The sequence below is a fragment of the Anguilla anguilla genome, chromosome 15 (genome assembly GCF_013347855.1).
Source record: "Anguilla anguilla isolate fAngAng1 chromosome 15, fAngAng1.pri, whole genome shotgun sequence".
NCBI classification, from domain to species: Eukaryota; Metazoa; Chordata; class Actinopteri; order Anguilliformes; family Anguillidae; genus Anguilla; species Anguilla anguilla.
Genome location: NC_049215.1, coordinates 7,746,800 through 7,761,855, shown reverse-complemented (window position 1 = coordinate 7,761,855; position 15,056 = coordinate 7,746,800). Strand labels below are relative to the sequence as shown.

Here is a 15,056-nt window from a genome sequence, read left to right as displayed (position 1 = left end):
TGTGTGCCACCACTTCCTGTCCTCAACTTTCCTCAGGGAGTGGGAGTAGCTTTTTTCCCTGAGGTCTCTAATAAGCTATGAAGACTGACTAACCCACTCTGGATTTTCAAACAAACAAACAAACAAACAAAAAAGTTAATATCGACACTACAATTGAATATATAACGACAGCAACTATGGCCAATATTCAATTAACATTTTTCCTGAACTTTGACTAATAACTAGATGCACGTGTTTAATGTTTTCTTCATAAACACAGTTTTGTCAGTTTACCAAAATAACATTATATGTAAATAAAATTACGGACAAATCTTTACTGAATGCAGGTCAGCGTCTATTACAGTTAGAGCGATGTGAACATGTGCAGCTCATTACTCGATTTTTAGTGGACCATTCATGTAAAAAAATAAAAATAAAAAATAAAAAGTTAAAGCATGGAAACAAAGGGATTTCCAAAACATTATATGAAATCATACACTGACTGACAGACGACATGCTTTTGCAAATGCACCCTCAATGCACTATGAGGTGGTGCAATGTAGCCTTATTCTGAGTTTCAAGAAATGTGATACACAATATTCTCCAGACCTTTAGAGTTATAATTAGCAAGAAATGGCCTCTATGTAACCAAACAGTTTTAAGAATATATGATTTCCATCGTGTTTTCAGTCACCTGACAGTAAAGACAAGAGATCGATAGCCTACATTCTATACATCAGTACAGATTTACATCTTTGTCGGTCTCAAATGGCAACTACAGTGATGGCTTTATTAATGTCAAAAAAATGTGTACAACCGTTTAAAAAAAACAAAACCATTTCAAGAGCCATCTTAAAAATAATAGCCTATAAGAGAAAACAGAAAAATATAATATAAAAAGACACGTCCGAAGCAGTTGTTGGGGCAAAATATTACACTGCCTTCATTCAAAGTTACCGAAGCATGATAAAATGGTGCAGAAACTTAAATGGTCTTGCAATAGCCTTCGATTTTCCTTTGCCAATAGTACGTAATGAAAAACAAGCAGCATTTAGCCAACTGCAAAAGTCAAAGAATGTGCGAAGGGTACTGCAGAGATTTAGCATTTCTGCCAGACGATGAGTTGATCATACACCTTTTAGTCTGACTTCACGTAGGCTAAGACATAACTAAGAAGTCTTCAATACTTACTGGAAAATGGTAGCTAACTGAGGAAACGATGCTTTGTTGAAATATTTCTTGTCAACAACGTGTTGCATGAGTTTAAAATAAACATACAAATCTCCATCAAGAACTCTGCGGAAGAAATGTAAAAGATTTTGTTTAAATTCCGCGTGTTGTTATTGTAATGATAACGCTGCGGGGATATTTTGACGTCTCTTTGGGGTGCAGAAAATCACGTCCCTCTGAGATGATATGATAGTTATTTCGGTGCGCCGTCGTTGTCGCATAGTCTCTATTCAATGTTAAATATGTTTATGGTGAAATCATAATCTCATTGTAATCAACCGTTTTTCTAAACGCAGAAAATATTACGACTTGACTTCACCAACACTTGGATTCTAACAGTACATAACGGGAACAGCAAGCTATCCTGGTGCAGTCTAACTTGATTCCGCAACGCTTCGTTGTTCATTTACGAGCGCGTGATTGGTTGTAATCTATGGCAATCACCAAGCCCTCGCGTGACAGTTTAGCAAAGACGTCTGGTAAATGTATTTCTTTGAACATTCCCGGCGTATTAAAGGTAGGCTATTTCTCAGATGACGAGACATGTAACCGTAATAATCCATTACCCATGATGTTTTTAATTAATTTACAAATGTAATGATCCCTTTTACTGAAAGAGTGTTTATAACTTGACGTAACTTCACCCTCTAAGTTGAAATTCACATTGTGATGTCAGACTATCGACGTTATTTGAGTTCAATGGCCTCACCTTCGCCAGACATATTAGCCATGTCAGACAATTATGTCATGGGAACTTAAAAGTGAATGTGGCTCTTCCACGATTCGAAAATGCGTTCCACGGAAGTGTTTTAAACTGGACTCTTCACTGTAGAATAATCCAGTAAGAACAATCCACTGGGAGTTCTAATATATTTATTGGTTAACTGAAATCGTATTCAAATTATTATTAATAATAATAATAATAATAATAATAATAATAATAATAATCTGTATATTAGATGATAGCCGTTGTCATTGGATGTGATGTATATGTTGATGCTCCTGTGAACATCATGGAACATATTCCATGATGAGACAAATCTCTCATTACAAGACAATATATAAAATATTCAGTGTGTATTAATGAGAATATTCGCAGTTATACAACATCTGAAAACTGTCAGGCACATTGGCAACCAGCTAATATAAACTCCCACTGATGGGTACAGTTTTGCACAATTGGTACAGGCCTATTTATGTTTAAATATATAGCCCATTAACGGGAAAAAACATGTTCAGTGAACAATAATGAGAGAGCTATGCAAATTTGTCTTAAAATGAGGTACAAAGTCATACTTTTAAAGGGACATCAGTAAACCCGTGATTTGATGCAGAGATCGGAATTGGTGTTAGGACTTTCAGTTGAGCACAAGTTAAATAGTTAATTGGATGACCACAATCCTCTGACCTCCTCTTTAATAACTGTTCAATATATGCATGATTTGAATTACCATCATTTATTAAGATATATTGAAGAATTCATGGATATTTTTATTTTTTTTAATGCACTGAAATATTGCATTAAATACCAGAAGCATGGTGAGAGTGAAATCTTCTTGTCATATTCAGTTAAAATAGAATAGCCCGTTATGTTTGCCCATGCATGCAAAAACTAAGAATAGAATAATATTTTTCTTGCATGCAAAGTGTTGTTGTGTGCCGCAGAGCATATTTTTGTAAGAGGAGCAATGCTGCCATCTGCTGTGCATAATATAATTAAATTTGATTAAACAAGTATGTAATGAGCATTGTGCCGATACAACATGGGAGTGACAAGCAGAAATGAGTCACAGTAACCGCTGGACATTTTTCTTTACAAAAGCGTAGTTTAAAAATAATAGGCTTTTATGGTGCAATCGTTTTACGTTATAAGTTAAAGTTTGTTTTAGTTTAAAGTACATTTAACAACAAGGTCTCAACACACTTTTCAAATAAAAGTGTACAAATAAGAATAAAAGAGGCAGACACCGAAGAATTAGGAATAAATTAGCAATAGCATAGACAAACTCTTGAAACTACAAACATGCTGATAGAAGTTAATTCAGGGAGTAATGGATAAAAAATTTATTGTCAGGTTTTTTTAATGAGTTGTGGTCAATAGCCTCCAGTTTCGGGCACTCAGGCCGCGTGGCCTAATGGATAAGGCGTCTGACTTCGGATCAGAAGATTGAGGGTTCGAGTCCCTTCGTGGTCATATGGGTTCATTCGTTTTACATCTGTAGCACAAAAAATATTTTACACAAAATAGCAACTTGGGCTTGGGCACTAGGTGTTCGAACTGGCATACCTGGAAAAAATTCAAAGTTGCCTGTTTTCAGCAGATGTTCATTTTTGACAAGAAACATTTTGAGAGAAAATGAAACCCAGGCCCCCAGGGACCAGACTGCATGGCCTAACAATGAAAGCATTTGGCTTTAGATGAAAATATTGGGAGGAGGGTCCTTAGTAGTCGTTCAGGTCATGTGGTCTTAAGTCCTAGTACTTCAAAGGAATTGAATGTGGTAAAAACGGGAAGAATAATGCAGTTACAAAACGACCATCATGATGTAAGCGTGTTACACTCAACTTTCATTATTATTATTATTATTAACAGAATATTTTATGGACAGAGTAACTGCACTCAGGACTTTTAATCTAGTAATCTAAGGGCAAATCTTGTACTTTTGTCACCAGAAAATATTTGAACTTCCAAGCTTTCCGCCACTGGAAGCATGTTCCATTTTTTATTGGGCCTGATAAACTGGTCGAGAAGATGGCAAGTGTTTGACTCCCTCTGGGGTTCTCCGATTTTGTTTTGGGGCTTACTGTTTATGTTCCAGCCTTAATTGCAAATGCTTACTTGTAACAAGTTGTTAATTTTTCTTAAATTGACCGTCAACTGTGGAATGATTTGCTCTGTTGAGGCCACGTTTTTGGCTGGACAGCAACAGCGGGGCCAGCCCTACAAACGCGGATGTCTGTGACTGATTGACTGAGTGAGTGAGTCACTGAGTGATGAAGTTACACCATTGGTCAGCCGAGTTATGAAGTTACACCATTGGTCGGCCAGTCCAGCCGTATACTAGGTTTTGACCTGGTTTTGTTTCAGAAACAGCTGAGCTAACAGACCGCGTGGCCTAATGGATAAGGCGTCTGACTTCGGATCAGAAGATTGAGGGTTAGAGTCCCTTCGTGGTTGTCCTGATTCTGTGGTTTTAGGCAACTGTGTAGTGTACTGGGTCTTGTACAGGTTAAATTCCCAGATGACTCTGCCATTGTTCCCTTGAGCAAGGAACTTAACCTATATACACTTCATTAGGTGGCAGGAGTGGCACCCGGTGTGGTCTTCTGCTGCTGTAGCCCATCTGCTTCAAGATTCGACGTGGTGTGCATTCAGCGATGCTCTTCTGCATACCTCGGTTGTAACGAGTGGTTATTTGAGTTACTGTTGCCTTTCTATCAGCCTTGCCATCAACAAGGCATTTTCGCCCAGAGAACTGCCGCTCACTGGATATTTTCCCTTTTTCGGACCATTCTCTATAAACCCTAGAGATGGTTGTGCGTGAAAATCCCAGTAGATCAGCAGTTTCTGAAATACTCAAACCAGCCCATCTGGCACCAACAATCATGCCACGTTCAAAGTGACTTTGAACGCTTGAACTTCAGCAGATCGTCTTGACCATGTCTACATGCCTAAATGCATTGAGTTGCTGCCACGTGATTGGCTGATTAGATATTTGCGTTAACGGGTGCGGTTTGCAGTTGAACAGGTGTACCTAATGAAGTGGCCGGTGAGTGTATATACACAGTATATATCCAGCTGTATAAATCGACGTAATGTAAATTCTATGTAAAAGTGTAAGTCACTCTGCTTAATGCCTGTAATGAATGAAATAATAATTAATCTCTTTTGTAACTCCCCCTTTTTGACACAAGCCTGAAAATGATATGCCCAAAAGAAAGCGGTTACTATTCTTGAACCCCTTTGACAATATGCATAATCCTGGACTCTTTTGAAAAGTGACCCTTGGGTGTTTGTTTTCCAAATATTACTGAAACAAAGTAACAGAAGCGCAAACACAGCAGAAGTGCAAGTTTTTTCCCCCCTCACCTAAAACATTTAGATGATATAGTCTGTTCCAGGTAGACTTGGACACGATGCAGCCACAGTCACAATGCTGGACTGATCCTGGTTCAAATTTGATCACAATGCCATCAAAATTGAGCATTCTGCATTGTTTTTTCTAAGCTATGTCTAGACAGGTTTTCAAAAAGGCCATTTGGAGACTCTCAGTTGAGAACAGCCTCATAATACTAATATCGAAACGTGTATTGTTATCATCAACAATAAACTGTCAATTTAAAGTTTTATGACCGCTCGGATACCGCATGTCCTGTATGTCTGAAGGGAACCGGAAAAACGACTGGAACGAAATGTAGCCTAATACAGTAACGGACCTTATGTCTTCTGGGGCTGTTCAATGTTTCACAAGAGATTGTGCGCAGAGGGGCGCTGTTTACATGGATTCTTGCCACCTAAAAACAAAATGCAGTCTCCTCTTTCCAGAAATGGTTTCACCCAACCAGGTATAATAGCCACTGGTTTCCAGAGACGCGGCATTGACTGTTGCCTCTGAGCTTGAACTGGGGATCTCTTCGCATCTAAATTGTCAAAAGAAAGGGAAGAAAAAACAAAGGCTGCTCATTATTTACATTTTATCTGACCTTTCTCCACTTGTCACACAGTATAAAGTTTTTTTTCCCAGCACTGGAATGTGGAGTCCGTGAAATCTGCTGAACGTTTTGCAAAATTGAAAAAGTAAGGGCCACTTGTTTTAAGCTTTTTTCGGTGCTCTGAAAGTTAGAAGAAATGAATTCTACAGCGTTCAATCAATCAGACAGCGGACTCTTTTCCAACAGAACTGATGGGATTTTGAAATGCTGCAACTTCTCGTCTGTAGTGACGGATAACGGTTTTGTTGCTACAGCACCGGATGAGAGGAGTCTCTTCATCATGAGAGTTGTGCAAATAGCGGTCATGTGCGTGCTCTCGCTGACCGTGGTCTTCGGGATTTTCTTTTTAGGGTGCAATCTTCTCATCAAATCGGAGGGAATGATCAACTTTTTGGTTACGGACAGGAGACCATCTAAAGAGGTGGAGGCTGTCATTGTCGGTGCGTATTAACACCAGCTACCTTGGAAGAGGGACAAATGCTAAATGCAAACTTGGGTTTTATACAACGAAATGCCTTTTCCACGACTCTAGCCCCGATGTAAACAAGTTTGCGGACAAGGATAAATTATGGTCGGTAAATGACAGTAAGAGAGCATCATCTGTTCTGTTCTCCTGTATGGACAGCTTACGGAACTGGACAATGTGTCGATGGGACCACTGGATACGATACATGACTTTTCCCTGGAGTTCGTTTTCCACTTTTCCATGTCGCCAAAGCTTATCCGTAAAGAATGTATATAGCGACTTTCAAATATGGACAAATAACTCCGATAGGCTACGTAACTTAAATTATTCAAATTTCTAAAGCAGGTGGTGAAACCTTCTGTTGGCGTCAGTGAACATAACAGAAGTGAATTTTGCGTTTATTGAAATGCAAAAAAAAGTATTTTAGTACGTTCCTCCATCTCAACCATATGTTCGTGAAAGCAATTTATACTGTTTGTACTGGCATACAATTTGCTATACCGTATTTAGTTTCATGTACGCGGGAACACTGCCGTTTTTTAGCCTTTGTCAAATATGATATAGGCTAGTAACTGCCAGAATTATTGAAATGTAATGAACAAAGTCATGTATGTTGTCAGGTTTAATAAATGCATTCAGAATTACTGCTGCTGTTAATTCATGTCTTGTTTACTTTTTTCTTAATTTTATTGGCTTTTCACCTTCTTTTTCTTCTTCTTCTTCTTCTTCTTATTATTATTATTAGTATTATTAGTATTGTTGTTGTTGTTGTTCTTGCTCTTTTCCTATTCCTATTGGTATAATAGTAATACCTCATCATTAATTGTTCTAAACCACTTCACTTGGGTCCTTATGCATATGTGTAGGCTTAGCACGTATCAAAAATGGAGAAAACAACATTAGAATACACACTTCTGGATTTATCCTTCGGGATACACTAGAAATGTTAATTTTTATTTCACATACATATATGTCTATGTATATGTGCAAACAAAATGAATTCTGATTTTTAAAAGTTCAATACAGTAGACTTATCCGAAAGGCTGAGTAACAGATAGTTTTATATCAAGTACTCAAATGAGGCACATATACAGATACACAGAATTTTTAAAAATGTATATTTTATAATTAATAACCAGTCACACACTGTCACATGTCCAGGGTATTTTAACATTTGGTCCTTTAGAAAAGACAGCATATCAAGCATCAATTTCAATCATTTGTGAATCTGTATTATTACGTGTCAGTGTTCAACAGGTATAAAGTTTAATTAATTCTTTATAACATTTTTTCAATGGAAAAACCCAGCATAGATTAGTGGGAAAATTTATCATGGAAACCCAAGACATCTGGCTGCAAATTCATTGGTTTTTATCATAAGGTAATCCAATAAAATCATTGCTGGGCACAATATTTTCCAGCAGGGAGATCATGGATTAGTGCAGCCCAAAGGTCTCATGGGCATTTTGATCCCGAGATTTTATCTTGTTTAACTTTTAAAAATTCCTCCCCTATAGTGCTTATCAAATCTTAACACTTGGCATTTAAAATGGATGACAGGCAGGGATGTTGCATCCATGTATGACTCCACATACATCACTGATGCCTAAATGATGAAGGATTTTATCCAGGTGTACATTGCACAAAACAATACATTTGTCTGTGTGTATGTGTGTATGCAGGTATGTATGTATGTATGTATGTAGGTATGACACAGAGGGGTATCTAATCACAGTAGAATATATTAAAATCAGTGTAGTGTAAATTGCATGAAATATTTAACGAGATCTTGTTGCATATTCAGGTGTGAGGTTGGCCCTTTTTCACCTCACAAAAAACAGCTAATATTTGTCTGTTTGCTACATATCATATTAGCCTTTAAGAGTACAACAAGCCTGCGTGTGTGAGAGAGGCCATTCCCCTGTGGAGCCGAACCCTTTTTATAACTCAGATGTAGTTTGCATGTGGAAGAGCGAGACTGTTGCACAGTCCGCCTGAGCAATTTCACCCGTGCACTCTGTCAGGGGTCGGACGGTCCCCTGGCACTTCCATCGTTCTAAAATGGCTCCTGTGGTCCTGGTGGTTAACCAATGGAAATTTCCCATCCTCCACATTCGGCTGGGGCCATCGTATGGACGTATGGCGTCCAAGTCCATCAACAGAAAAAAAGACGGTCCACCACAAATGTTTCCAAACCGCATTTTGTGGGGGGAAATTGCATCACATCATTTGAGCGCGCAACATGTTTGTCCCACGTGTTACGGTATATAGTGACTTTATTAATCGTTTTGCCCTCGATAATGGTTGATTAATGCAGCCAGGGAATTAACTAAAGTTAATTAATTAATTATTTAAGCTCACGTTGTGGATGGACTGCATTCTCAGCAATACTGGGCTTTGACAGGGAGGCAGCAACTGAGGTCTATTTATAACAGTTCCAGAAATGTGTTGCTTTTGTTGTAATCACGCTGAATATTTGGTAAGGAGTCACATTGAGGCATGCAGCAAGTTTTAAATGAACAAAGATCAGCAAATGAGCACAAATTGAACTGGCTGCCGAACAGTGACTGGCGTGTGAAAAAACATGTTTTAAATAGATTTGAAATAAAAATGGATTTGGCTCTTATTTCAGTCCGTTCTCCAAAGCACTAGGTCACTCATGATTGGAAATGAAAACAATCAGCAAAGACTGTTTGCAGTCTGTTAGCCATCCGTACTTCAAGGCACAGCCTTATGTGTAAGCTTTGTGTGAGCAGAATGTCACTTATAAGCCATTCTAAACAAAGATAATCTTTTTCCTTTTGGGGGTGGGGTGGGGGTGGGGATGGGGTTGTGTGGTGGATCTGCATTCCTCGTGGAATTTAATTTGTTGACGTGCAACTCATTCTACCTTTTAAACATTCCCAGTTGTTAGCATTTAAGTAAACAAGCTAGCTGCATAAAATGCTGATTTGGCCAGTGTACATATTTAATGTCTTTATTTCAGATGCGTTATAAATCGTAAGAGACTGGATATAATACAAAAGCAGGCCCTCACATGTTATACAGGCACAAGGGTGATCTGTATGACTTGCAGCTAGCTTTATTGCATATAGTTTATATTATTTTCTATATGAATTTTTGTTGATTTGCTGCATTTAAACGCTCTTGCTTTATTGTTCAATGAATGTGGTCCCACTGATGCATCATAAACCTCAAATATTGACCATGGCATTTTAACAGACTGAAACCCTTTGGATCAAATCAAACATCTCGTCAAATTGAGCAGCAAAAAGCATCCAGGTCACTTATTGTGAGAGGACTCATTTTACATTCAGCAGGAATGTCAATGTGACAGATATGCAAAAATATCTCAGATATGAAATTGCACTGCTTCAGAATCACTGTAATTTAAATATCATCACTTTTTGAGCAACATCTGTGAATTATTCAAGATGTTCACATGACCAAAAAAATCTATTCTTAGAATTTCACACCTCCGGCAAATCATTCTGTCTTACATCCCATTATTCCCTCTTTGATGTTTTTCATGGAGGTACTCTTAAAACCAGTCCAATGAAACCACATTTTTGACTGTTGATATTTGTGTGCCTTTTGTGAAGGTTCATGGGTTCACCTACAGGGTTGCAAATCAAACAAACAACTTTAGAGGCTGCCATAAATGGGCATGTGTTTATATTGCATTAGCAGGTTCAGCAGTAGGGGAAATTATGTTATCTCCCTTGCTGTCAGAAACAATTGTCTATTCAAGGAGGGATCGTTACCTTAAATAAATATACCGCAGATCCATAACCGTGTTATCGTACCCTTCTGAGATTTCCACTGTACAGTGTGAGTTGGAAGGGTACAGATTTGTCTCTGCCTTCACAGTTATTGAATCTAATGGGGGAATAAGCTATTTTGCCCTTGTCTCTGAGTTTCAGGCGCACATTAAAAGAATTTAATCCCTTCATTATACAGATGACAACTCTTTTAAAGGGCAGAAAGAATTTGTTAAACAAATATCCTGAGCCCAATCCTGTTGCATAATTAATTTTGTTTTAATATTTAAAATTCTATTATTAATTGACTGGCTAAGATATAAACAATTCAAAACATGTAGATTTTCTTTTTTTATTAAAAAAAAAAAAATCAACTCATAATCATATCGTCTTTCACTCTTTCGGACCACAAAAGCAGTGACGAGCAGAGCGGTTTGGAAGGACCTGCGGTTTGATCAGAGAAGAGGTTTTACTGACTGTGACACGCATCGGGAGGACAGGGCAGGTCTTGCGTGTTGAATACGGCCAAACTGTCCCCCGAAGGCACGCTTATCTGCGCGCCGATTGGCTGTGCGCCTGGCTGCTCCGCGGAGGTGGTCAGTGATCTGAATTGCGACTGACAGCTCCAAATAGCTGCCTGACGGACACGGTCCCCTCTCCGCCGCTCGCTACCGCAACCTCCGCGGCCCTGTAATCCAGCAGCCTAATGCCTCCGCAAAGCGAGTAATGAAAAACATCTCTCAGACACCAGTCAGATAGAGAGGACATCCTCTCCAGGTTCACCTGCATTTCAGCGATAAGATACGTCCAAATGAATGAGGGATTAGATTTACATTTCAAATCTTTCTGTAACTGAAAATAAATTTGAAATATGGTACGTTAAAAAATGGACTCATGTACTTTGGATAGATGTGATATCACATGTGTAGCACTATGTGATATTTCAGCCTTGCATAATTACAAGTGTTCAGTTCTTAAATCTTCAGAACTTGACTTTGGTGACAGGGGAATTGTAAGCAAAATTATACTTTTCTGTGAAAAGCAATACATCTTCACTGTTATACAACGCTAATACCCTGTAGACATTAGTTTTTCTACCCTGAAAAAGGAAGAGAGACTGATTTTTTATTTTCTTTCCTCCTTCAGGCATGTTGTGGTCTAAATCACATTTGATTGCATTCATATATTTCTCCCACCATATATTTTTGAAGGTCTCTAGACCCCGTAAATAATTTTTTCTATAAAAAAGAAACATTAAAAAGTAGTCCCAGCTCGTGTATATCTGAGTTGCATGCTGTGCGAGTAGTTTGGTCAATATGTGCTCAAAATACTCTACTTAAAATTATGATACAGATACACTGCTGGTCATTAACTTCAGTCTGTTTAAAAGCCCATTGGTGAACTTATGACACCAGGAGCATTCAACTATTTCCTAACTGGGTGTATACTGTTTAATTCTCGGATAGATACCCTCAATGAGCTGAGTGGGAAACATTTCTTTCTATTTTAAATATTTATCATGAAACCTCTGCGGTTTTTGAGAGCCACGTTTTGTTTAGGTCTGTTCAAAGCAGCAACACCTGCTGTTCCTCACATTAACACTGAAGTCATAAATTTTTAAGACGTCGAAGGCCAAGAAAGAGCCAGGATGCAGTCTGAAGCCATCCATGTGTTTACACATTTAGGCACAGGCGTGCGTAAGATTGCTCCAAGCGTATACACAGTCCCTCCTATGGAATGTGCTATTAAAGAGACAGACTGTGCCAGAGCAGGTCATGTCATTTAAGGGCTTCCACTTAAAAAAAAAAAAAAAAAGAATATCCAGGACGTTTTAGTGATTTCAGTACGATCCCCAGTGCTAACTACAGAATGCACCCAAGATCACACAGTGTAATGGCTATATTGGTTTCATTTGCATAATCAACCGCAAAAGCCAAACCAAAATACTGAACTTAATTCAACGAATACAGACATGGATTTTTTAAATTATATTTTGTTTAAGTGTCAACATCTATACTAATGCAGACAAAATAAGAACGTATGGATGTGAAATCCATCAGAAACCACGTACGACGGCAATGTGAGAATGTCTGATGAGAACCGTGCATTGTACTCTAACTAAGCCGGGTAATAATGTTCGGTAATGCGGGAAGAGCACGATGAGCACTCGAGTCACGGCGACAGCTCCAGAGAACAAAGGGAACGCTCTGCTGAGGTTCGGCAGAGACGCCCGAACACTTTCGTTCTCCCCTCTCGGCACTTCGTCCTCCTCGTCCTCCTCGTCCTCCAGCGCCGGCGTCTCGACTGAAGTGCGGCCACGCCTGCGTTCTGCGTCAGACGCTTTGAAAGATCTCCTTTCGAGACGGTTGCGGCAGCCCGTCTGGTTCATCTCTTTTCAGCTCAGCGCCGACAGCCTGACGCTCTCGTTGCCATGGCCCCCGGGCTAGACACGCCCTGCCTGCGGGGCCCGTGGGGCCACACTCATCAACAGGTGTAAAAAAAAAAAGATTATTCAAAAAATCTGCCCCCCTGTCTCTACTGGATTGCAGCAGACTATTAAAAGATGCTCAGCTTCTCCCATAATAGAATTTTTTTTCTTTCACATGGGAGATAATTCCTGAGAAAAATAAAAATAATCAATGTAATAATATGTTTCACAATATTTGGGGCTAGGAAAATCTCAGTTTTTGTTTTGATGTACGAGATACATCCAAACTATATTTGCGTACACGTAAATGTTAAGGAGATTGATGGGCAGCAACAATCAATTCTCTGAGGTCATCACAAATCTCTTTTGTTCATGGCAAACCTGAGTTTCTGCTCTTTCACACAGCTGGTAGAACTTCATGATAACCAGCCAATCATGTGCACTTGATTAGCAGCACCTGGATCTAATTACCTTCTTAATTGATATGGAAGCAGTGAGGGTGCGCTTACTTTCTCACAGAAGGCTTCTGCATGCTGGCTTATTTTAGGTTGAATAAATAATGACAAAGTAAAATCTGTTCTGTGTTATTTGTCAGATGAATCACACAAGGTTACATCTATCTACCGATAGGACTTAATGAGCATTAGATAAGGGACAGTTACTGTATGTCCTGTCTGTGTGTCTGTGTGTCTGTATTAGTGTGTGTGTGTGTGTGTGTGTGTGTGTGTGCGTGTGCATTTTCCCAAGACCAAGGCTACTATTAATCATGCATACAATGTGGATTATAATAGTTATACATTAATCAACATTTAGCTTGAAAAGTGTTGAACTGTTCATAAAAAAAGACAAATTATGGACCAGGAAAATGATGCAGTAGAACTAATTTATTGTGAACCTGCCAGTGAAAGATGTAAGCTGGAAAAAGTTGTGTGGGAATCAAGATTTTTGTGAATCTGTTTAGTTAAGAAAATCATAAAATCATGAATTTACTGCTTGTCTCAGGTAGGTGGTACCATGACACTCTTTGATTGTTTTTTGTTTTTATTCATCCATGCGTTCATGCTTACACAATGTTCAGTCCAATATTTGGAATGGGAATGATAAAAACATTAGGCTGACATGGACTGGAAAATTGAATGACAAAAAGCAGCGGAATGAGAGCCTGTATTCGCACTGTAAGTGGTCCGTCAGCTTGAAATGGTACTTATGATTGCTTTGTTTTCATAAAACACTGCTTAACTTCACCACACGTTTGAGTGTTCTCGAGTGCACAATAGTCTCACAAATAATATACACTTTGACAGAAACACACAGTTGAAAATGCCATATCCCCATTGTGATGGACCCGATAAGATTATGTCACCAGGACTACCTCTATAAATACTTTTGTAACTGCATTTCCACTCAAACGTAGGCCCTAAAATCCCCCCTGACAGCCGGGACCTGGCTGACGACCAGTGATCGCCCAGCTGGGTTGCCAGAGCAGCCCAGCTGTCAGCTACGCTCAGGCGAAGCTTGAGTAACGAAGGACCGTTGGCAGAAACCGACTGTGAAGAAGACGAGCGGATTCTGCGATCCTCGAAACACATCAAACGCGCCGCGTCAGGGCTGCGATTTCTGAAGCTGAATACAAATGCGAAAAATTATTCAATTTGAATATATGATGACATTAGTCATACACAAGGCTGTCCAGATTAATTCATGAATGCCTTTCATGTTTTAAAGGCATTCTTAAAACCGAATATGCAGAGCCGCAAATATATTTTTCCAAAATCAAAGGGATTCAGAAGTAACTGGTGTTATACATTGTTTTATGTTTCAGTTTATCGGACAGAAAAGTTTTGGACTTTTTGGACCCTGAAGCTATACTACAAAATGGAGTTTATATTGCAATGCGGGGACTAAGAAACTAGAGCATGCTTACTGAATTGCAATTGTAAGACTGCTGTTGTATCCTTGCAGTTTGCTGTAGCCAGAGGTAGAGAATCCAGATTGAGAAATTAAAAGTCCACTCCAGTATTTTGTTCCAATCCCCTGGATTTGCTAATTAGCACAATTCTTCAGCTAGGAGGTAGAACTAATTAGTGATATCGGATGGCTGAATTAATGGGTGGAAGAAACACATGGCAGGACTTTTACTTACTGACCCCCTGGACTTTCCTCTTCTGGCTGTAGCTAGTTAGCATGCTAGCTAATGTTCATACATTCTTCATTTTTGACAGGACTGAAGCTTTAAAAAATATGAGTAGTTCTGTAAAGGGGATGACTCCTGCAGATGTGGACATTTGGACTGATTGGAAGATTGTCTTACTTCATGGCCACAAGCCATGGGGGACATGGGCTATTTTCTGTTGATGGCCACTTTATGACAATTAACCTCTCTGTGTCATAGCTACAGCCCTGGGACAGTGCAATTATGCCAACATTAGTGTTGTTGTCCCAGATAGGATGCAGCATGACTGCCAGCATGCTAGTCAAG

General features: G+C 39.1%; 2 protein-coding genes and 2 non-coding genes across 5 annotated transcripts in view; 3 read left to right on the top strand and 1 right to left on the bottom strand.

Annotated features, from left to right (window-relative positions):
* galnt13 (UDP-N-acetyl-alpha-D-galactosamine:polypeptide N-acetylgalactosaminyltransferase 13) overlaps positions 1-1,601 on the bottom strand; it is a 38,186-nt gene extending 36,585 nt beyond the window's left edge. For both annotated transcript variants that reach the window (XM_035394157.1, XM_035394160.1), the window contains exon 1: positions 1,171-1,601. The gene's annotated coding sequence lies outside the window, so the exon portion shown is untranslated. The remainder of the gene's footprint in view (positions 1-1,170) is intronic.
* A 1,729-nt stretch (positions 1,602-3,330) lies between these two features.
* trnar-ucg lies at positions 3,331-3,403 on the top strand. Its single transcript has one exon. It is a non-coding gene; the product is annotated as a tRNA-Arg (tRNA).
* A 911-nt stretch (positions 3,404-4,314) lies between these two features.
* On the top strand, positions 4,315-4,387 carry trnar-ucg. The gene has a single exon. It is a non-coding gene; the product is annotated as a tRNA-Arg (tRNA).
* Positions 4,388-5,806: 1,419 nt separating this feature from the next.
* Positions 5,807-7,045, top strand: rprma (reprimo, TP53 dependent G2 arrest mediator candidate a). The gene has a single exon (XM_035392941.1). It carries the CDS (start codon positions 6,059-6,061, stop codon positions 6,371-6,373), a length of 315 nt encoding a protein of 104 aa, XP_035248832.1. The 5' UTR covers positions 5,807-6,058; the 3' UTR covers positions 6,374-7,045.
* Positions 7,046-15,056: the final 8,011 nt, after the last annotated feature.